The sequence below is a fragment of the Stegostoma tigrinum genome, chromosome 30 (genome assembly GCF_030684315.1).
Source record: "Stegostoma tigrinum isolate sSteTig4 chromosome 30, sSteTig4.hap1, whole genome shotgun sequence".
In the NCBI taxonomy this organism is placed as follows: domain Eukaryota; kingdom Metazoa; phylum Chordata; class Chondrichthyes; order Orectolobiformes; family Stegostomatidae; genus Stegostoma; species Stegostoma tigrinum.
The window spans coordinates 20095519-20119961 of record NC_081383.1 but is presented as its reverse complement, the minus strand read 5'-3'; the positions used below and the strand labels follow the sequence as shown (position 1 = coordinate 20119961).

Sequence of the window (24443 nt, the reverse complement as noted above, 5' to 3'; positions counted from 1 at the left end):
TTTCTGAGGCTTCTGAAAATGATGTTTTGCTCAAAATAATTTCTCTGACAACCTTTGCCAATCAGTTATTTTGATTGATTTGCTAAATATGGTAGATTAACAAAACTTTAATTATTGTTGTACCTTTATAAAATGAAAAGATGTAGAATTACTTTATATGATAATTTGCTGTATTAATTCAGTTTAAATGGTGAAAAGAATGTACACCTGCATAATTGCTGACAATACACTGTTACAATTGGAGCCAATAGTCCCCGTTCATGTTGTTGATAAAAACTGCACATAACAACACAGTAAATTTGAAAATTATAGTTGGCAGCACCATCTGGAAATAGAAGTATGTCCCAAATTTCTTGGAATATATAAATCGCACTCAAGACCTAATACTAGCAACAGGAATTCAGTATAAGAAACATACTTGCTTATGTTTAGAATACCCAAAGTATGTATGATGGTCCAGTTTAAATTAATAACAGTGGCTTTAATTTAGTTTAAATTAATAATTCATTGGCTGTCAAGTGGTCATGAAAAAATAAATCCTCATAATTTTTTTTCTTTCTTTCTTTTTGAACTTTACACAATAAAATGAACTATCATCTTCACTGCTTTAGACTTGCTTTAGTTCACCACTCTACAAAAGGTCATATTCCCATATATTTGGGCGAATTTTTGCTGTAGCAAGAAGTCTGGCAGTTTTTACAGCTACTCAGAGTTGCCCTTGTACATTCCAGTTTGAAGCTGTTTGCACGGCAAGTTTACGAAAGTGTAGGCTAATACTGCTGAACCAAGAAAAATGAGGGGCAGCATTTAAGTAGAGAGGCAGACAGCAAGGTCCTAACCTCACAAAGTTAACAGTGGAAGTGTGCAAATCCAATAACTATTAAATTTCCAAATTGACTGTGCATCTGCCACTCATCTGAAGTTGCTATATAATTTCTATCTGAATAACGACAAGCACTATTATCTGACAAAGAGTCATCTAGACTCGAAACATTAGCTTGCTCTCCCTCTATGAATGCTGCCTGACCCACTGTGATTTCCAACATTTTTTGTTTTCACTATTATGCTCACTATTGTTTTTACATCAAATTGCGCCAAAGATAGCCTTCTTTGCTGCATCTAAATAGTACATTCATGTGTGAAAAACTGAGAAATTTCAATTAGCTATAAATTCAACTACTTCTTTCTACAGAAATAAAGATTACTGATAAAGCTTCTGGAATTGTCTTTTATATTCTACAATGAACACTCATAAGATGGCTGTGATGGGTCAGGTTGTGTTTGCCTATTATCACAGGCATTACCAAACCTCTGGAATGCACTATTGAATCACCCTGGGTGGAGGCCTCCCCCTGGAATGGATATACAAAGTCAAATATTATCTGCTGAATTCACATCTGCCAGGTTTGAATTGCAAAGCGTTTTCCCCATATACAGATTCAATGGTCCTTTTGATTTCTCCTCTCCAAGATCACTGCTTCACATAAGAGAACTGAAGGGACCAGTTTGTACAAAGTAAGTGTGAAACTATCTATCTCCTATTGCATATCAACGGTCTTTCAGCCTTGAAATATTCTGGATGGACAATGCCTATTGATCATGTGATGGAAACTGGTCTCTCTAATACTGAAATCATTAATTATTCTAAGACCCAGGAAAAGACCTGGGTAATCTTCAGGAGATACTGGAAAATGGATGCAAGCTGAAAAAAAGCAGTGTTTACTTTTGAGAACTGTGAGGTAATAAAGCCTTTAAAAGCACTCCAGCCCATTTCCAAAACTCCAAATCCATCTGGAAAGAAATTTGACATTCAGATACAAAAACCACAAGTGCTTAGCTTCGCAAAATGCTGAACATTTACCTCTTCAAAGGAATCCTACAATAGGCTGGATATCTGGCTTCAGCTATGCAAACCCATCTGAATTACAATTCCAAATTGGAAATTGACTTCTTTCTCTATCCATAATGATTGATACCTATAGCTAGCCAAGCTTGAGACCTGTTAATTATTCTTTTGGTTTAACATATGTATCTTTTTCAGTTATATCTTTCTTGAGTGTGCAATGTGTGAACGATATAGCATTTAACTGTTTCCAGGGATATTGAATGAACAAGTAATCTTTAAACAAATGCACTGCAGGGTTAATGAACATTTCCACAACAACCACAGTGTCTGTGGGCAGTGAATTGGACGTTTCCATTTGTTTCCCTGTCCCTGGCCATCATATTGATGAGGATGAACCTAGGCCTGGGGCTTGGCCTGAGGCTCTTCGCCCACAAGTGGCTTCAAGCCTAGTCATCCAAACTTCAAAGTCTAATCAAAAACAGTCTCGTTTGTTGTCATTTTCCTTATTTGCTGACTCGACTTGGTTTGAATTTCCTGGAGCTGGAGGTTGTATCATGCTATATTTAGTGTTGTTGCCTTATCAGAGAGAAAAAAAACCTACATCAGAAGACCAAGCGTTATCAGCAGACTGGGAAAGTAACAAATTAATTGGATCATTGATTGAAACTTTGAATATCGCCCAAGGCTTGGCATTATGCTATTGTCCGTAAGCACAAAAGCTTGGACATTCCCGACATGGTTAAAAACAAACTTGCACCCTGAAGATTTTGTCTTAAAGACTGATTGGTAGACAACAGCATAAAATGGTTTTATAATCTCAGCCTTTTATTTAACAGAAGACTATTTACTCAAGTGAGTAATCTCACAGTGCAATGTCTCATTACAAATTGTTTTCATACACATATATACGTAAGTGGAAATTACAGTCCGCACTGTTTTTATACTGATTACTGCTTTTAAGGAAATACATTGCAGAAAAATCTGGCAAAATTGTAGAGTGTTTGCATAAGAACAGTGCTGTTCACAATTTCTGTAGCACATTTGTCAAGAATTTTTCAGTGATAATCTACTTTCAGACAAAATACATGCTTCATCCAAACGTGTCTCCAATCTACATGGATTTGTTAATAGTTGCAGTAGTCTATTTATTCATTACACATTACTGTAAAATTGGTTGATGAATAAACAATTTGAATATAAAAATATCAAAAATACAATATATGTAAATATAGCCTCTGTGTAATGAATTAAAATGGCATAAATAATAATATGGAGTGTTCAGACCTTTTCCTTTCGAATAAAATACCACATTAAAGTCAATAATAAAGCATTTCACAACCCAAACTCCAATCTGCAGATACATGCTTTGAACATGTCTGGAATAGAGGATAGTGGAGATGAAAATCAAACTGATTTCAGAGACAAGTTCAACTTGTAACCAGATATGATTTTGTGATTTCTGAAACAAATGAAATGTTTTGAATTTGAGGACAAGAATGTTTAAATTGGTCAAATAATTGAGATCTGTAGTGACCAGATCATGGAGAGGCACTTTAGTTCTGGGAATTAGGGGACAGTCCATTCCTAAGCTTGCTTTACGCAAATGAGAGAGAAAGATCATTTTCCTTTTCGATCCCTAAAAGGTAGCACCATTTAAGGCAGACTGCAGGCTGTATGATTTCCTTTGGAACACAAGATTCATCCAGGCTACAGAACAACGAAACACTAGGAACACTACAAATATATCCATGGCATATCATGCTTTTGTTTTCCTTTTTTAACTTTGGGAACAATAATAACATATAAAAAAAAATTGGATTTACATTCAAGTAAATCCAATATGGAAGCTTTCTAATGGATGGCGCTTGAGGCGTATAAATCACCGAGAGTCTATGTTCAAGCTTTGACTTATTATTTCACACATGGTTCCTTCAGGAAATACTAAATATTTTGGAATGTTTAACAGATTATTTTAACCATATTATAATTGACAAAATGAACTCCATGGTACGAAAATGAATACCATACCAATTGTGTGGAATTGAACTTCAGTCTTGAAGTGACCATATGTGGTTCAATTTGTGTTACTTGAACTTTTGATATAAAACCATACATGCATGTGCAAACAGCAATCCTGAACATCAATTTTTGTGACAAATTATGAACCAATTTAAATGAAGTGCATACTATTAACAATCAAAGGATTAGAGAGACACTGGGAGGGAATGAATCTCTGATTCCTGGCAATCTAATACATATTTATATCTGAATAAACTCTAGATATTATAGTAAGTGTTTGCCTGATGCTAAATTCTAGACATTACAGGAAGTGATTGTCTGCAACTTAGATAGAAAGAATTATCTAAACATTTGTGTTTTAGGTACTGTAGCTATTACATTCAACCAATTTTGATTTTCATGAAATGTTGTCCAAAACTTTTGTCACTAGCTTTGTGTCTCTAATCAAGAATCCAGATAGGAATAAGTAAAACTAAGTAACAGATATGATTATGAGGCATAATATCTCAATATTCATGCTCACACAGTGAATGCATGTGCATTTGAGCACTTTCATACCCTTGTTTGTGAAAAGATATGAGCAGCATTGTGTGTGTGTTTATTAATCATTGTGTGTTTTTTACCTCCTTGGTTACTGGTTGTCTCTTAAAATTGAGTTAAATGAAACCATGGAACTATAACACCAGGGAAATACCAGAAATATCAAAAAGAGAGAGGAGTTGACAAGGAGATCAGCTCAACTGATTGGAATAACTGTCCCAGGCCAGCAAGTGAATGCAGCAATGCAGATCATGGACAGGCCTAAGAACTCTTACTGTGTGAGCCAACATTCCCAGCAATCTCTCTGACTAAGTCCACATACCATTCAGAAAATGAATATTGAGATATTATGCTTAATAATGGTATCTGTTACGTACATTTATTAATTAAAAATTTAGGATACTAAAGTGTGATGTGTCTGTTTAATTATCCCAAACTTTGTTGAGAAATAACAGACTTTCTCACTTAATTTGGTATATTTAAGTTGAATGAACAAATATGTGCCATCCTTTCTATTGAATGTCATATTCCTTCATTGTTGTCACCATGGTTACATGTTTAGTCAGAGATTTCTATTAGACATTACTCTGCTAGACAGGAATAGATTTATATCTGACATTTAGTTGTCTAGCAGCATTATGTTTGTTATGTTATACGAGTTTTGATGATCTAATGAAGGATAAACCTTAAACGAGAATTAAATACTTACAAGCAATTCTAACTTAACCTGCCCAACAGGAAATCAAAAGGATCAGATTCAATGTTAGTTTTACACCCACCCAATTTTATTCCTTGTTGAAGATGGTGTGCAATGTTAAGCGAGATACAAAAGCCAGAACTCCACCCTACCCAGTGAATTAAGTTACATTTTCTCTTAGTCAGATACTCTAGTTTGGATTATGTACCAAGCATGACAGAGAAAGACAGAGAGAGAGAGAGAGAGAGACAGACAGACAGACAGACAGACAGACAGACAGACAGAGAGAGAGAGCGAGAGAGAGAGAGAGAGACAGACAGACAGAGACAGACAGACAGAGAGAGAGAGACAGAGAGAGAGAGACAGACAGAGAGAGACAGACAGAGAGAGACAGACAGAGAGAGACAGACAGAGAGAGACTCCCTGCTAGAACAACATAAACCATAATCGCCATTATTCTTTGTGGTGGTCTAGTTGTACAAATTGAATTTCTTTACATTCGGAAACCTGAATGGGCTTTGGCTTTCAGAAACCAAAAATAAGGAATCCAATCAAAGATTCCCTTGCACCACTGAACAAATTCAAGAAATTAACAGTCAAAGAATAGCATTACACGATTTAAATAGGCCAAATTATACACAGGCACTAACAGATCAGGAAGAAAGGCACTATGTTTCATTCAAGTTGCAGCAACTAAACTGACTCTTATTGTGGCCTAGCACAGTCTTCAGTCAGTCAGAATCCTAGTCTTTTTGACATTTACCATAATGGTCCCTGAAACAGTGTCAGAACATTTTCCAATGTCTTAGTGAAAGCGTCTTAATGAAGGCATCTTAGTGAAGACTTCAGAATCTCTCCTGCACCACATTAGTTTCTCCTTCAGGCATACTTTCGGAGAATGTGTTTGTCTTCGTACCTGAAGCAGGCCTCTTCTTTCGGATGCTTGCCCCGGAGGTGATGAGATCAGCGTAACCTTTGTCCTGTGAAAACGCATAGGCTGAGCGCCGTTGTGTCGAACCTCTTCTGAAGAGAGTAGCCTTGTTATTTGATGTTGGCTGACCTTTGTTTAGGTCTTCATAAGTAGCCTGAAAATAATCAAAAAAGGCCAACACTTATTAGAAGAACTTGTTATCCCTCTTGCATACCCATTTAGATCACGCTTCATGAACATTCATTCAATAAGGCCCTCCTTTCTCAACAATACTAGTTCACTTACAATCAGGATCTTCTGTGAAGTATTGACATCTATTGTTGGGCTGTAGCTTGAAGACACTGGGGGTAATTTTCAACTTCACTACATGACAAGTAACCGAGGGAAGTGGGTCAGTGTTCAATGTCTTCTGGCTCTGGAGCTTCATGCGTTGTTTTACTAACAGCTGTCTGTGTGGCTAGTGGGCCTGCACATTTTTGTCAGCACCTGACTGCAGTGCAGCAGTGAAAATGACATGCATGTATATTCCCAGGACAATCAGTGCCTATTTCTTTATAAATAATGGTTCCGATCATCCATTAGCTTAGGAATCCTGCTTTCCAATACTGGCCAGACAAAAAGCTACTATTGCTTTCTGAACCTCTGATGGATGGTTTCTCAGGGGAGCATACTTTGAAGGGAGAAGCAAAAAGAATTTGTTCAGAAGCCAGACCATCTTGTGGCATTTGCTACTCTATTCTGGGAAACAATTAAATATCTCAAAACTTCTCAGTGTTTTCGTGAATGAGTGGTTGAGCAAATAGGTGAATGAATAGATGAGTGTGTAAGGCATAATGAGGGTCTGGGAAATAGGAAGGGGTTAGGATGAGCAAGATAGGACAGTAGCTTGGTAGCTGAATAGGTTGGTAGGTGAACTAGAATGGTGAGGTATAGTTGGGTCTGAGGAGTTTGAGTCAGGGGTGTGGAGTGTGGTCAGGTCTGGTGCGAGGTGTGTCAGAGGGGTTAGGAGTGTGGTGGTGGTGGTTGGTGGTAGGGGTGTTACAAACAGTTGCGTAGTAACCCAGGAGTTTCTCTTTAATATTTCCTATGTAACTCTTTTAGAAAATAAGTTTGAACTCTCCAGCTTTAGAGTCGGAAACGTTTTCAGAGTTCCCGGGAAACTGGGGAGTTACCCAACGATTTCCATAGAGTCAGTGCATCAGGAATGCAATGAGATTCCATTGCATATTTTGGGTGGTATATCTGGTCTCTGACAATCTAGAGAATGGATGACTTGGGCCAACATAATGGTGTAATAATGATACAACAATGTAATAAAAACAAAAATAATGGAACAACATAACAGTCAAACTGTTATAAAGCCTATCAGGTCAGTCTGCCAAATCATCACGTAAACTCAGTCAGTTAATGTGAGGTTTTCTTCCATGCTTTTCTCTCATAAGATTAAGCTATGATTCTGGTCAACTAACTAACTTAGGTGATCAGATCCCAAGGCTTGTTGCTACTGTTTCTGGGATTATCTTTTACTGGGAATCCTCTCAATGAAATTACCATGAAACAACACAGAACCTCTGAGAAAATCTTTTTTTTAAATGAAAAAAAAGATTGGTTGCAAAAGATCAATAATTAATGTTTATTCATTGTTATTGTCAAAGCTTCCATTTCAGAGATAACTGATGAATCACTAATACCATGCTATACCCAAATTCCCATTAAAAAATGTTTTGATAGGAAGTTCTTCTTTGCAGGACTGGTCTGGACTGACAGTTCTTGTACAGAGATAACAAAGTGTGGAGCTGGATGAACACAGCAGGCCAAGCAGCATCTTAGGAGCACAAAAGCTGACGTTTTGGGCCTAGACCCTTCATCAGAAAAGGGGGATTAGGAGAGGATTCTGAAATAAATAGGGAGAGAGGGGGAGGCGGACCGAAGATGGATAGAGGAGAAGATAGGTGCAGAGGAGAGTAGGGGTGGGGAGGTAGGGAGGGCATAGGTCAGTCCGGGGAGAACGGACAGGTCAAGGGGGCGGGATGAGGTTAGTAGGTAGGAGATGGAGGTACAGCTTGAGGTTGGAGGAGGGGATAGGTGAGAGGAAGAACAGGTTAGGCAGGCAGGGATGAGCTGGGCTGGTTTTGGGATGCAGTGGGGGGAGGGGAGATTTTGAAGCTTGTGAAATCCACATTGATACCATTGGGCTGCAGGGTTCCCAAGCGGAATATGAGTTGCTGTTCCTGCAACCTACGGGCAGCATCATTATGGCACTGCAGGAGGCCCAGGATGGACATGTCGTCTAAGGAATGGGAGGGGGAGTTGAAATGGTTCGCGACTGGGAGGTGCAGTTGTTTATTGCAAACCGAGCATAGGTGTTCTGCAAAGCGGTCCCCAAGCCTCTGCCTGGTTTCCCCAATGTAGAGGAAGACACACTGGGTACAGCGGATGCGGTATACCACATTGGCAGATGTGCAGGTGAACATCTGATTGATGTGGAAAGTCATCTTGGGGCCTGGGATGACGGTGAGGGAGGTGGTGTGGGGGCAGGTGTGGCACTTCCTGTGGTTGCAGGGGAAGGTGCCGGGCGTGGTGGGGTTGGAGGGGAGTGTGGAGCGGACAAGGGAGTCACGGAAAGAGTGGTCTCTCCGGAAGGCAGACAAGGTTTTGTGGGCAAGATCGGGATTCCCGGAAGGTATGTTGCCTCCCTGGTGCCAGGGTCCGGGACGTCTCCGATCGGGTGTATAAAGTTCTGAAAGGGGAGGGCGAACAGCCAGAAATCGTGTTACATATTGGCACAAATGATATAGCCAGAAATAGGTTTGAGGATATAAAAAGTGATTTCAGGGAGTTAGGGTGGAAGCTGCAGAGCAGGACAAACAGAGTAGTGTTCTCTGGTTTACTACCGGTGCCACGAGATAGCGAGGTGAGGAACAGGGAGCGGGCGCAGCTGAACACGTGGCTACGCAGCTGGTGTAGGAGGGAGGGCTTCAGATATGTTGATAATTGGGATGCCTTCTGGGGAAGGTGGGACCTGTACAAGAAGGACGGGTTGCATCTGAACTGGAAGGGGACCAATGTCCTGGGTGGAAGGTTTGCTCGAGTAGTTCGAGAGGGTTTAAACTAGTATGGCAGGGGGGTGGGAACCTGAGCTGTATACCAGTGGTGAGCGTTGATGCAGGTGAGGCAGTAGCAAGAGGTAGACCAGCTAGTGGGAAGGATTTTCCTGGGAAGGAACCAAGGGATCGGTTAAAGTGTGTTTGCTTTAATGCAAGGAGTATCAGGAATAAAAGTGATGAACTTAGAGCATGGATCAGTACCTGGTGCTATGATGTTGTGGCCATAACAGAGACATGGGTTTCTCATGGGCAGGAATGGTTGCTGGATGTTCCAGGGTTTAGAACATTTAAAAAGAATAGGGAGGGGGGAAAAAGAGGAGGGGGTGTAGCACTACTAATCAGAGAGGGTATCACAGCTACAGAAGCTTCCATTGTCGAGGAAGATCTGCCTACTGAGTCAGTATGGGTGGAAATTAGGAACAGCAAGGGAGTAGTCACCTCGTTAGGGGTTTACTGCAGGCCCCCAATAGCAGCAGGGAGATTGAAGAAAGCATAGGTCGACAGATTTTGGAAAAGTGTGGACGCAGTAGGGTTGTTGTAATGGGTGACTTTAACTTTCCTAATATTGATTGGAACCTCCTTCGAGCAGAAGATTTGAATGGAGCTGTTTTTGTAAGGTGTGTTCAGGAGGGTTTCCTAACGCAGTACGTTGACAGGCCGACGAGGGGAGAGGCCATTCTAGACTTGGTGCTCGGAAACGAGCCGGGGCAGGTATCAGATCTTGTGGTGGGGGAGCATTTTGGTGATAGTGACCATAACTGCCTCACATTTTACATAGCTATGGAGAAGGAGAGGATTAGGCAGAATGGGAGGATATTTAATTGGGGAAGAGGAAACTATGATGCGATTAGACATGAGTTAGGAAGCATGGACTGGGAGCAGTTGTTCCATGGTAAGGGAACTATAGACATGTGGAGATGGTTTAAGGAACAGTTGTTGGGAGTGATGAGTAAATATGTCCCTCTGAGACAGGCAAGAAGGGGTAAGATTAAGGAACCTTGGATGACGAGAGCGGTGGAGCTTCTAGTGAAAAGGAAGAAGGTAGCTTACATAAGGTGGAGGAAGCTAGGGTCAAGTTCAGCTAGAGAGGATTACATGCAGGCAAGGAAGGAGCTCAAAAATGGTCTGAGGAGAGCCAGGAGGGGGCACGAGAAAGGCTTGGCAGAAGGAATCCGGGAAAACACAAAGGCATTTTACACTTACGTGAGGAATAAGAGAATGGTCAAAGAAAGAGTAGGGCCGATCAGGGATAGCATAGGGAACTTGTGTGTGGAGCCTGAGGAGGTAGGGGAAGCCCTAAATGAGTTTTTTGCTTCTGTCTTTACGAAAGAAACCAACTTTGTAGTGAATGAAACCTTTGAAGAGCAGGTGTGCATGCTGGAATGGATAGAGATAGAGGAAGCTGATGTGCTGAAAATTTTGTCAAACATTAAGATTGACAAGTCGCCAGGCCCGGATCAGATTTGTCCTCGGCTGCTTTGGGAAGCGAGAAATGCAATTGCTTCGCCACTTGCGAAGATCTTTGCATCCTCGCTCTCCACTGGAGTCGTACCTGAGGACTGGAGAGAGGCAAATGTAATTCCTCTCTTCAAGAAAGGAAATAGGGAAATCCCCGGCAATTATAGACCGGTAAGTCTCACGTCTGTCGTCTGCAAGGTGTTAGAAAGGATTCTGAGGGATAAGATTTATGACCATCTGGAAGAGCATGGCTTGATCAAATACAGTCAACACGGCTTTGTGAGGGGTAGGTCATGCCTTACAAACCTTATCGAGTTTTTTGAGGATGTGACTAGAAAGGTTGATGAGGGTCGAGCTGTGGATGTGGTGTATATGGACTTCAGTAAGGCATTTGATAAGGTTCCCCATGGAAGGCTCATTCAGAAGGTCAGGAGGAATGGGATACAGGGGAACTTAGCTGCTTGGATACAGAATTGGCTGGCCAACAGAAGACAGCGAGTGGTAGTAGAAGGAAAATATTCTGCCTGGAAGTCAGTGGTGAGTGGGGTTCCACAGGGCTCTGTCCTTGGGCCTCTACTGTTTGTAATTTTTATTAATGACTTGGACGAGGGAATTGAAGGATGGGTCAGCAAGTTTGCAGACGACACAAAGGTCGGAGGTGTCGTTGACAGTGTAGAGGGCTGTTGTAGGCTGCAGCGGGACATTGACAGGATGCAGAGATGGGCTGAGAGGTGGCAGATGGAGTTCAACCTGGATAAATGCGAGGTGATGCATTTTGGAAGGTCGAATTTGAAAGCTGAGTACAGGATTAAGGATAGGATTCTTGGCAGCGTGGAGGAACAGAGGGATCTTGGTGTGCAGATACATAGATCCCTTAAAATGGCCACACAAGTGGACAGGGTTGTTAAGAAAGCATATGGTGTTTTGGCTTTCATTAACAGGGGGATTGAGTTTAAGAGTCGTGAGATCTTGTTGCAGCTCTATAAAACTTTGGTTAGACCGCACTTGGAATACTGCGTCCAGTTCTGGGCACCCTATTATAGGAAAGATGTGGATGCTTTGGAGAGGGTTCAGAGGAGGTTTACCAGGATGCTGCCTGGACTGGAGGGCTTATCTTATGAAGAGAGGTTGACTGAGCTCGGTCTCTTTTCATTGGAGAAAAGGAGGAGGAGAGGTGACCTAATTGAGGTATACAAGATAATGAGAGGCATGGATAGAGTTGATAGCCAGAGACTATTTCCCAGGGCAGAAATGGCTAGCACGAGGGGTCATAGTTTTAAGCTGGTTGGTGGAAAGTATAGAGGGGATGTCAGAGGCAGGTTCTTTACGCAGAGACTTGTGAGAGCATGGAATGCGTTGCCAGCAGCAGTTGTGGAAGCAAGGTCATTGGGGTCATTTAAGAGACTGCTGGACATGCATATGGTCACAGAAATTTGAGGGTGCATACATGAGGATCAATGGTCGGCACAACATTGTGGGCTGAAGGGCCTGTTCTGTGCTGTACTGTTCTATCTATGTTCTAAGGGTGGGGATGGAAAAATGTCTTTAGTGGTGGGGTGGGATTGTAGATGGCGGAAGTGTCGGAGGATGATGTGTTGTATCCGGAGGTTGGTGGGGTTGTATGTGAGGACTAGGGGGATTCTCTTTTGGCAGTTATTGCAGGGGCGGGGTGTGAGGGATGAGGTGCGGGAAATGCGGGAGACACGGTTGAGGGCGTTCTCGATCACTGCGGGGGAGGGGGGGGACGTTGCGGTCCTTGAAGAACGAGGACATCTGGGATGTCCAGGAGTGGAATGCCTCATCCTGGGAGCAGATGCGGCGGAGGCGAAGGAATTGGGAATAGGGGATGGAATTTTTGCAGGAAGGTGGGTGGGAGGAGGTGTTTTGGGGAAACCAAGCGGAGGCTTGGTTGCAGGAACAGCAACTCATATTCCGCTTGGGATCCCTGCAGCCCAATGGTATCAATGTGGATTTCAACAGCTTCAAAATCTCACCTCCCCCCACTGCATCCCAAAACCAGCCCAGCTCGTCCCTGCTTAACCTGTTCTTCCTCTCACCTATCCCCTCTTCCCAGCTCAAGCTGTACCTCCATTTCCTACCTACTAACCTCATCCCACCCCCTTGACCTGTCCGTCCTCCCTGAACTGACCTATGCCCTCCCTACCTCCCACCTGTACTCACCTCTACATCCCCGCCCCTTTAACTTGTCTGTCTCCTCTCCACCTATCTTCTCCTCTATCCATCTTCAGTCTGCCTCCCCCTTGCTCCCTATTTATTTCAGAATTCTCTCCCGATCCCCCTTTTCTTATGAAGGGTCTAGGCCTAAAACAGCAGCTTTTATGCTCCTAAGATGCTGCTTGGCCTCCTGTGTTCATCCAGCTCCACACTTTGTTATCTTGGATTCTCCAGCATCTGCAGTTCCCACTACCTCAGTGCTTGTACAGAGCCTTGATCAGACCCCTACCCGAAGTACATCACTCAGTTCTGAGCATCCCATTTCAAGAAGAATCTGTTGACCTTGGAGAGGTTGAAGTCCTGATTCTTCAGAATGATGACAGGGGTTAAAGGGCTACAATGTGAGGACAGATTCTGTAAACTTAGCTTATGCTTCCTTGGTATAGAATTTGGAGGAGGTATTTAACATAACAAAAGGACTTGACATGATTTCCTTTGGTTCAGAGACCTGTATCACAGGTATCAGATATTAAGTTTCAGTTTTTATTAAGTTAGAACCTGCTCATTCTGGAGTGTAATCAGAGAAGCAGGGGAAATCATTGGATACATGCTAAAGGGTTCAGGGTTAGTTTCCCTGTTTCTTGCCTTGGATCCCAGTGGGAATTGCCACCAAACCAGCTGGGCATTTGCAGCATTTTCTGTTTCTAGCTCCAATTTCCAACATTCACAATAACCTGCTTATGGAAAAGCAAATGTCATTTTCATAATGAGGTTTTGGAACTGGCTACCTGAGTTACTTTTGAACTTTTTTTCTCCACCCATTAGCAGAGATGACTGTCCCTAAAGCTGCCAGTAGACATATGGTAGCAATGTTCTCAATTCACCAAAAGACTTGCTCAGAAGAGTCTTAGCTTCAGTTGCTGGCTTGAGTCAAATATTTTAGCCATATTTTATTGTGGGGAGGTAAGCAACAGTAGGAATGAGCTTCACTTGTCCACATTCATTATATGAAAATATCTAATTGTATTTAAAAGAAGCATTATCGTAGTGATTGGAACCAGGTATATCTCATTGACTATGAAGTCCTTGATTGTGGTTGTTAACCTTGGCCATTCAGGAAATCCTGGCTGACCAATATTAACAGGGGATTTAGAATTTCATCAGTTCAGGGGACTGACTCCATGCCCACAGCCAGTGTATGGTGCACAAGTCAATAAAAGGTGATTTGGTGACAGGATACTGGCCTCTGTGGACTTATTTCAATTAGCATCACCAATTCTGAAGGAGGATCACTCAAACTGTTAACTCTGTTTCTCTGTCCACAGATGCTGCTAGCCTGTTGAGTTTTTCCGACATTCTCTGCGTTTGTTTCAGATTTCTAGCATCCGTAGTATTTTGCATTTCTTATCGTCACTTACTTTCTTATAAGAAATAGTTGCACTCAAAGCAATAGTACTTACTCTTCCAGCAGTTTTGGAGCGAAAGATTCGCCAAATTAATCGTATCGTAGCAGACGGGATAAAATTTACAGCAACAGTTAGTAGGATGGTGAGCCAGATGTAAGGCTGTTTAAAGATATTTAATGCTGCTCCTGTAAAGTACAAAGCAAAAAAAAATTAAAACACTCAAAATTCTGACACTAACCATATTTGCAGATTATTGTGGAGGCTCTGAATTGCCTCAATGGAGTGAATGCATATATTTAACCAAGCAAACTGTTTGTTTGACCAGCTCCTCCCATCAGCAGCCCATTTGGCCTGCAGCCTTTACTACACACAGTGTGCACTGTAGAGACTGAACAAGGGATCATTTCCACTATTCTCCTCACCCATATCCTCCTCTGCCTGCAAGGACAACAGGAATTGCTGCACTGGAGCATCACTTCGCTGTAAAGACACCAACCATTACACCTTGGATGTATATTTAAATGTTCCTTACAACATTGGTGGGTTAAGGTCAGGGAGTTCCTTTTCTAATGAACCACTGTGGTTCCAGAGAAGCATATGTGGGGTGAGTTAATAAATCTCATCATGCCCCATGAGGGGATTGAAAAGGCAAGGAGACATTGGACTGAATGTTCCTGTTGGAATCTATTACTCTTCCAAGTAGTCACCGAGCAGTACCCCCAAGAAAACCAGGGAACTGCTGCTTCTTAGAATTGTTCCCAAATAGCTTTCTCTCAGCCCCAAGAAAATCAATATCAAATACCACTTGCCTGCTCTGTGAGATGTTGCTGCACTTCAGTGTTGCATCTCGGGTTGCACTGGCAGCATTCATTGCAATGATGCAGGAAGGACACTGGGTGCTCAGGAGCATGTATCCAGTTCAGGGACTGGACCAGGCCACACCCTTGGGCACTTTGCTTGCTCTCAAAGTGCTCAGTCATTCTGAGCTTACCTCATTGCCGACAGTATGTCTGCTGTACCTGGCCTTGTGTTTTTTGCACCTTACCCCCTTAGACAGGGACACCATGGTCATATTACTTCTGTCTTGCCATTTTGCTTAGTGCAAACATGACAGCAAGAAATATGTCATCATTATCAGCAGGGCGAGTTAAGGGGGATAACCTTCACTTGGCTGGTGGTGGGGGGGGGGTGGAATCACAACACACTAAGTCAAGAATGGCCATTGATACCATCCAAGCTCTGTCCAGGATGGTCAGAATCAGGATCCTCTACTTAGAAGGGGCGAAGTGCTAAATTTGGACATCCCACTACCTGTCTTGACTCTTTCTCCCCTGTTGTGGGCTGTTTTCCTCATGGAATGTGCGAGAGAGAAGGAAAAAAGAGAAAACAGGTATTACGGGAGATGAAAGCAGATGGCTCAGTCATTATTCTTCGTGCAGGTGTGGAGATATCTCAAGTGGGTGAGTAGGTAGTGCAGAGGGCTAGTGGCATCAAGGGTTGGGGTGGGCGACAGTGCACAGGGAACATACTGTGGGCAACGGTGAAATTGGTAGATCATGAGTATTGGTGAAAGGTGGGTACAATAGCAGAGATTCAGTGACTGTGATGTATTGGAGAGAAGACAGTCACTTAGTCCCAGGTAGAGTGGAGAGGGGACAGCGATCTTCTTCCTAGAGTGCTGGGCATTTCTCCAGATGGTTAAGACTGCAGTGAGCTTGGTGGTAGCCTCAGGCCATGTTGGCATCAATCCATCCAGCATGACCCTGCCCACAAAGCTAGGTGCTGACTTCCCCCCTGTGTGCCATATACAAGGCCAATGTCAGGAATTGTGCAGGGCAGTTCTGATCTAACAGTTCTTGTCAGGGTACAAAACGGGTTTTTAAAGATGGCATGGGCACAAGGGATGCCAGTCACTTCCAGGATATCCACTGAGTGTGATAAAATGGGGTGGAAATTAGGCACGAGACATGCAATAAAGGCAGGGTAGGTCACTGATGTGGTGAGTTTGATAAGAGGTCATTGGCCCTCGTGGTGAAAATCTCTTCCAAAACAAAATACAATACAATTCGGATTTCGCCAAATAAACATAACATTCATTGGTTCCAAGCGTTGTCATCAGCATATGTTTATTTTTTCTGATTGTCTGTGATTTCAAATTACCATTGCCTGATCCACACAGCTTACTGACAAGCTCTTGGAAGCATTTAATGGGCTGACAATTGTGGTTCTGGTTGTCGGTTCTCTCCAGCTCCTGCTCTCGATTTGAGAAAGCAGCACATTCTGGAAGCCCTGGAAGACTAATATACTACAAGAGGAGCACAATTTTCACATTATGCCTGGTCTTGGCCCTTCAGCCAGGGATGAGTGAGGATCAGGTTCTCAGAAGCAAAGATCCATGTACATACAAACCTGCTAGACTTTGCTAATTCAGTATTGGAATCACACTTAGAGCTTCAGCATTTAAACAGCTCTGTTTATTCTCAGAACCAAGAACAAAGAAAATGTCAGGGCAGGAAGAGGCCTTTTGGCCCTCCAAGCCTGTACCGACATGCTGCCCATCACAACTAAAACCCCTTACCCTTCCAGTGACCGTATCCCTCTATTCCCATCCTATTCATATATATGTCAGGATGCCCTTTAAAAGTCACTAGAGTATCTACTTTACTACCTCCCCTGGCAGCGACTTCCAGGTCCCCACCACCCTCTGTATAAAAAAAAACTTGCCTTGTACATCACCTTTAAACCTTGCCCCTCACACCTTAAACCTATGGCCCCTGGTAGCTGACTCTTCCACCCGGGGAAAAAGCTTCCGACTGTCCAGTCTGTCCATGCCCTTCATAATCTTGTAGACCTCTATCAGGTTCCCCCTCAACCCCCATCATTCCAGTGGGAACAACCCAAGTTTCGCCAACCTCTCCTCATAGCTACTGCCCTCCATACCAGGCAACATCCTGGTTAATCTATTCTGTAACCCCTCCAGAGCCACCACATCCTTCTGGCAGTGTGGCAACCAGAATTGAACACAATATTCCAAATGCAGCCTAACTAAGGTTCTATAAAGCGGCAACATTACCTGCCACTTTTTAAACTCAATGCCCTGGCCGATGAAGGCAAGCATGCCGTATGCCTTGTTGCCTACTTTCCCCGTCTGCATTGCCAATTTCAGTGATCTGTGTACCTGTACAACAGCAAGTTTTTTTTAAACTATGTACAACTGAAAAGGATATGACTGCTGAGAATCTTAATTCGGTTGCTTCACACCGTGACTCAATAAACCTCTGACCCCATCATTCAGCATTCACTGTTTGATCAAATATGAATTTAAAAGCCAGAAGGATGACCAAAGTGTATGATCCCCTTAATGAAAAACAGAGAATGCTCGAGGTACTCAGCAGGTCTGGCAGCATCTGTGGAGCAAGAGAGACGGAGTTAACTATTCAAGTCCAAAACTCCGTTCTGAAGTACAGTATTTGAACCCAAAACATTAACTATATTTCTCTCACTGTCGATACTGCCAGATCTGCTGAGTTTTTCTGGCATTCCATTTTCATTTCAGATTTCCAGCATCCACAGTATTTTGCTCTTATTCATGTGATCTCCTTTACTTTTTTTAATATTTTGGTGTGGATTGAAAATGGTCAATAAAACGCCAGGGAGGATAAACTTATAAGAAAATGCAAGTTGCTAGTAGGGATTGCTACAGACTAGAGAAACATGATTTGAAGCTCTGCAGAGTGACAACTGCTTGAAGATTTCTCAAAACCTGGAACAGAGTACAAATTTGTATTATATCTGCTCATCTTAAAATCAGTTGCAAATTTGGATTGACTAGGCTGCTAAAATAATAGTTACCTACTGTTAAGTGTCATAAACATAAACAGATAAATTGTTTTCTTACCATAGAACTGGAACTCATCTGGTTTCATTTGAGTCAAGAATTCACTTTGGGTTAGAAAGGTGATGCAAAAGTACAGTGCAATACTGATGATGATAGAAAAAGCAGAGGGAACTGTCCAGTATGAAATCTCCAACATAACCTGTTGAGAGAATTAATTATTACCTTGAATTCCTCCAGACACAATTATTTAGAGATTTACAGAAGTCAAAACTACACATTTCTCAGCTTCTGCATGAAACTGCTTTCATTTAGACAATTAAGCATTTGAAAATTGGCTAATTAAAGGATGGGTTGATGCGTGCTTCATAACTTTCTGCATCTCTTTCACCGAACGCAAGAGGATCCAAATTTTCTTAATATTTGTCAAATCACTCCATGGGGGCTTTAATCAATTGTCTATGTTACCTATTCATAAGCCCAGTCTAGCTCAATAAGCTTATTCTTTGATAGAAAATGGACATCATTAGCAAGGTCAGCATTTTTTTGGCCTGTCCCTAATTGCCTTGAACCAAGCGGTTTCATCAGGAATTTCTGAGATCAGTTAAAATTGCTGTGGATTTGGAGTCATAAGTACTCCAGACTGCGTGAAGGTGAGAGATTTCCTGTCTTGAAATGACATTAGTGAACCAGACTGGATTTTACAACAATTAATTAATGATCATTTCATGGTCACTATTATGGGTTTTCAATTCGAGATTTCCAGATTATTAATCCATTACAACTACCATCTTCTGCATTATTTTGTCCACCTCACTCAGGTGATCCACAGATCAAAGTTTATAGAACCCGTGGCTCAATTGGTCAGCCAGTTTCAACTTCAAAAAGGTATTTTTTAATAGGATTCTTAATACAGATGGTCATTAATGTACATTCTATTACATAACCCTGGGATAGCCAAAGATTAAATTATGGACTTACCTCTACATTAACAGATAGCACCACAGCAGTGCCAACAGTTGTTGACAAAGACTGGTAATCTGAGACTACTTTGCCATCTTTCCCTGCAATGCCCAAGAATGCTCCATATGGTATAAAAAATATAACTATTGAACTGAGAAGGCCGTGAAATAGAGTAATTAAAAAGATCCTGTAATTGAACAGCTCATTCCGTTGTCCAATTTTGTAGCGTTTCGGACACTTGACACTCAGATCGTCACTTATATCCTGTAATGCCAAAAGTACAAACACAGGAAGAGAGGAAATCATCAGATTAGAGCGTTGAGGTGTCTAATAAGCTAAAACTTGATTTAATACAAAATATTATACCAATATTTCTTCATTATCTAGAGTGATTGAGTTCAAGTTGTAGTCTCAGAGCTCCAACATCATTATACAGCAAATGGTTTGATGTGGGCAATACAACCAATTCAGCAGAATGACATTACTCATGGCTTACACACAAGCTGCACCTTACTTAATAGAGTGGGTGGCTTGCAATCCATAGTGGGGTCACATGATGACCATTTGGCATCATAAACTCTATGATAGCAATGGCAGATATGGTGTAGAGACTTTGAACAGTCTTGCATCAGAGGCATGGCCCCTTTAAATGCAGGTGGATTTTTAGGTCAGTGGGTGTGGTTTCATCAAACGATCTGTGAGGGCAAATCTTGGCCAGCAACAAAGTTTGCAAAATGCTCAATGTCTTAGCTATCTTTATATCTGTATCCGAGAAGTTTAAACACTACCCTGAATGTTAGCAACTCTGTCCATACCATCCTCCAAGGTTTTCATTCTGTGGGTTCACCAAATATGAGGCATTAAAACGTGGTCACACAAATGAGATTTTAAGACACAGAGGACTCAAAGCTCATGAAGCAACGATTCTTTACTCCAATGTTAGCTAGCCATTAAAAACTGGCAGGGAAGTTAAAGATAAACAAAGATTTACACCATATACAAAGAATGACCACGTGCAAGATTTGCATGTAAACATTCAACTGACCATGTGGGTGATTTACTGGCAACCATTAACAGATAGTAGAAAAAGTTTTGGTGATTTGGTGATGGGAAAAAGAAACACATTCAATTATGTATAAGAGCACTTATGGATTTTAAAAAATTGCAATGAGCGTGTGGTTTACACAGGGGAAAGGATTCCTTTTCTCACTCCTATCCTGTGCCGTTAGCCCTCTCTCCACCAAAAGCACTTTCCTTCTCAAATGAGACTCCTCGAGCTGCCCTAGCTCTCATCAACGTCACATGCTGGTGCCAGTCCCAACACTACAGCTCCCTTAAAAACCCAAAGAACTGCGGACGCTGTAAATCAGGAACAAAAACAAAAGGTGCTGGAAAAGTTCAGCGGGTCTGGCAGCATCTGTAAAGGAGAAAACAGAGTTAACGTTTCGGGTCCACTGACCCTTCCTCAGAACTGAGAAAGAACTCAGTTCTGAGGAAGGGTCACCAGACCCGAAACGTTAACACTGCAGCTCCCTTGTTCAGCGCCCTCCAACAGCACTGCCATCTGCTGTGGGAGGTCCCATCCATCACAAAAAGGTTTGGGATGCCCTGCCTTGTTGGATCAATATGTCTCAAAGAACATTTCACATTGAATCATTTTGGCCAGCAGATGCACTGAAAGGAGAATGCACCAATTTTCCTACTGATATCCAAATCACGCTCCATCTGTAAGTCAGCCGTGACTTCCGAGGGGAGTTACATTGAAAATATAATAGGGGTAATTTTAACCTAACCTCACAGATGGGAAGGTATTAGCTTCAGGTCAACTGCCTGCTCTACACCCTCCCACAGTCTACACTGAAGTCAACGGAGAGTGAAATTAGTCAGAGTGTGAAGTGGTCAACTTAGCTCAATTAGATCAGGGTCTGTTGCCAACAGAGTTCAATTACAATTACCCCCACCTCATGAACATCTTCCCATCATATATCCATCCTGCATGGACGAAACCAACTGATGAATCGTTGTTCCCATCTCAGAGAATTGTTACAGTGTAGGAAGAGGCTATTTAGCTCACTGTATCTGTGGATGTGCTGGTTTCATTGTCAAAAAAAATCATCTCAGTCTTAAGTGGGAAACCTCACTTTAATCGGCCCCTAGTTCTAGACTCACTCCACAGTCAGAAACATCATCTCAGCATCCTTCGTATTAAGTCCTCTCAGGTTCTTATCTGTTTCTTACACAGGATGTGGGATTTTCATGCAACTTGCATGTGAATAAGGCATCCACACAACTCTGGGCATGTATTTTAAATGCCTTATGTTCCTACCAGCAGACTATTCCTGAATTGATGGGATGTGTGGGAAGCCTGCTGCACTGTTCCCACTGAATGTTCCGTCCCAGTGCTCCGGAGTTACGTCAGGGAACTAACGCACCTTCAGCAGAAAATCAAAACACAACTCTCACCAACTGGATCACACCCAGTGATTTCTTTCCAATTGCTCAATTATTTATGGAGAAATAAGCAAGAAAATAAAATCAATGTTATAAGGGAATAGGCAGCAATCACAAGTGTCAGAGGTTTCCCTAGGATGGGGGATTTCAAGACGAGGCAACACACTTTTAAGGTGAGAGGAGAGTGATTTAAAAAGGACGAGGAGCAATTCTTTTTACACAGAGAGTGATTCACATGCGTGGAATGAACTTCCTGAGGGAGCGGTGCAATGTGTGTACAGTTACAACATTTAAAAGACATTTGGATAAGTACATGAATAGGAAAGGATTGGAGAGATATGGCCAGCAGCAGGCAGGTTGGGACTTGTTTAGTTCGGGATTATGTTCAGCATGGGCTGGTTGGACTGAAGAGTCAATTTCCAAGCTGTACGACTCTATGACTCTATATGCAGTATAATAACTGGGTCAGAAATCACACGACACCAGGTAACAGTCCAACAGATTTCTTTGAAAAGACAAGCTTTTGGAGCGTAGCCCCTTCAAAAGCTTGTGTTTTCAAATAAACCTGCTGAACTCTGACCGGGCGTCATGTGATTTCTGACCATCTCAACCCCAGTCCAACACCAGCACCTCCACATCATCAGTATAACTGGGAAAGTGCTAGAAGTGAACAATACGTTTATCCACATCAGATTAGCAATTAACAGACTATATTTAGTCGAGATCCTTCCACTTTGGCGATCTGTGCGCACAGATTAACTTTCCTTCTATTTTGGAAGTTGATGGATCCATCTGAGCATTGACATTCAACTCTACTTTTTAACTACGTTTTCTCTTCCCAAGCCTCTGGGCCTAAAATGAAGTGTCTTCCAGACATTGCCGACTGTTCAATTATTTACGCTAACAGTGGAAACTCATCCACCACTGAGTGAGGTGGATCTACCACTGACCACATGCACGAGAATGCTAGCAAAGCAGAACATCTCCTTTGAGTTGTCCTGGGAACGGAGTCAAACTGGATGGCAATCCTTACAGTTTTTTAGTTTGAGATGCGACAGAGTACACAAACCATGAGAAATATTGCCATCATCGTGTGTTATATGCAGTGTCATGATTAGAAAAAGAATTAAAGAATGTGGACAATTACTAGAGGGTTTTTACTTTCTCACTTTTTACATGTTTTGAAGGCTAGGATAAACAACTAAATAGTTCGGTTACATTGTAAGGGAGTATGAGTATGAGAGAAGAATTTCTGAGGAAATTCTTTAACCAGTGGTAAGAACATGAAGCTCACTGTAACATGGGATGGTTGAAAGAGATAACACTGGTGGAGAGGATCTAAGGGGGCAGCTTTTTCACGCAGAGCGCGATGAATGTATGCAATGAGCTGCCAGAGGAAGTGCTAGAGACGGGTACAATTACAACATTTAAAAGGCATCTGGATGGATAAAAGAATAGGAAGGGTTTAGATGGATATGGGAAAATACTGGCAAATGGGGCTAGATTAAATGAGATCTGGTTGGCGTGGATGAGTAGGACCAAAGGGTCTGTTCCTGTACTGTACAGCTCTATGACTCTCTGAGGTTTGAATTTCTTTTAATTCTTTCATGGCATGTGGGCATCACTCCCTAGTTGCCCATGGAAAGAGTGGCATGCTGGGTCACTTCAGAGGTCAATTAAAACTCAACTGCATTGCTGTGGTTCTGGAGTCACTTGTCGGCCAGACAAGTGTGGCAGATCTTCTTTCCTAAAAGGGCTCTGTTCTTGGGCCTCTGCTCTTTGTAGTTTTTATAAATGACTTGGATGAGGAGGTTGAGGGGTGGGTCAGTATGTTTGCTGATGACACAAAGGTTGGAGGTGCCGTTGATAGTATCAAGGGCTATTGCAGGCATCAGCAAGACATTGATAGAATGCACAGCTGGGCTGAGAAATGGCAGATGGAGTTCAACCTGGATAAATGCAAAGTGATGCATTTTGGAAGGTCGAACTTAAATGCTGAATATAGGATTAAAGGCAAGATTCTCGGCAGTGTGGAGAAACAGCAGGATCTTGGTGTTCAAGTGCGTAGCTCCCTCAAAGTTGCTACCCAGGTGGATAAGGTTGTTAAGAAAGCATATGGTGTTTTGGCTTTCATTAATAGGGGGATCGAGTTTAAGAGCCGCGAGCTTTTGCTGCAGCTCTACAAAACCCTGGTGAGACCACACTTGGAATATTGTGTCCAGTTCTGGTCGCCCTATTATAGGAAAGATGTGGAGGCTTTGGAGAGGGTGCAAAGGAGGTTTACCAGGATGCTGCCTGGACTGGAGGGCTTGTCTTACGAGGAGAGGTTGACTGAGCTCGGACTTTTCTCTCTGGAGAGAAGGAGGAAGAGAGGTGACCTGACTGAGGTGTACAAGGTAATGAGAGGCATGGATAGAGTCGATAGCCAGAGACTTTTCCCCAGGGCAGGATTGACTGCCACGAGGGGTCATAGTTTTAAGGTGTTAGGAGGAAGGTATAGGGGAGACGTCAGAGGGAGGTTCTCCAACCAGAGAGTTGAGAGTGCATGGAATAGTTTACCAGTGGTAGTCGTGGAAGCGGAGTCATTAGTGACATTTAAGCAACTGCTGGACATGCACATGGACAGCAGTGAATTGAGGGGAATATAGGTTAGGTTATTTTATTTTTGGATTAGGATTATTCCACTGCACAACAATCGTGGGCCGAAGGGCCTATACTGTGCTGTACTTTTCTATGTTCTATGTTCTATGTATCAGTGAATGAGGTAGATTTATACAACGATCAACAATGGTTTTATGCTCATGATTACTGAAACTAACTTTCAATTCCAGATTTATTAATTAATCAAGGGCTGGCTCCCAGGTGAGACATGAAACAGTGCTCCCAGAGCATTAACCTTGGTGTCTGGATTACTAATCCTGCAATGTAACCACTAAGCTACCAACTGTGTGAAATTGTACATTAACTCGAGTTGGGAATGAAGAAATACAGGGGTGGGTAGCAACATGCGAAGAG

The 24443-nt window shown here is 42.3% G+C and overlaps 1 protein-coding gene across 5 annotated transcripts in view; it reads right to left on the bottom strand.

Annotated features, from left to right (window-relative positions):
* Positions 1–2650: 2650 nt before the first annotated feature.
* LOC125465721 (phospholipid-transporting ATPase IC-like) overlaps positions 2651–24443 on the bottom strand; it is a 118532-nt gene continuing 96739 nt past the window's right edge. For all 5 annotated transcript variants that reach the window (XM_048559479.2, XM_048559480.2, XM_048559481.2 and 2 more), the window contains 4 exons: positions 18996–19241; positions 18078–18216; positions 14234–14364; positions 2651–6187 (listed from right to left, as the gene is read on the bottom strand). In XM_048559479.2, the coding sequence (XP_048415436.1) occupies positions 5948–6187; positions 14234–14364; positions 18078–18216; positions 18996–19241 (756 nt within the window). In that variant the 3' untranslated portion in view covers positions 2651–5947. The remainder of the gene's footprint in view (positions 6188–14233; positions 14365–18077; positions 18217–18995; positions 19242–24443) is intronic.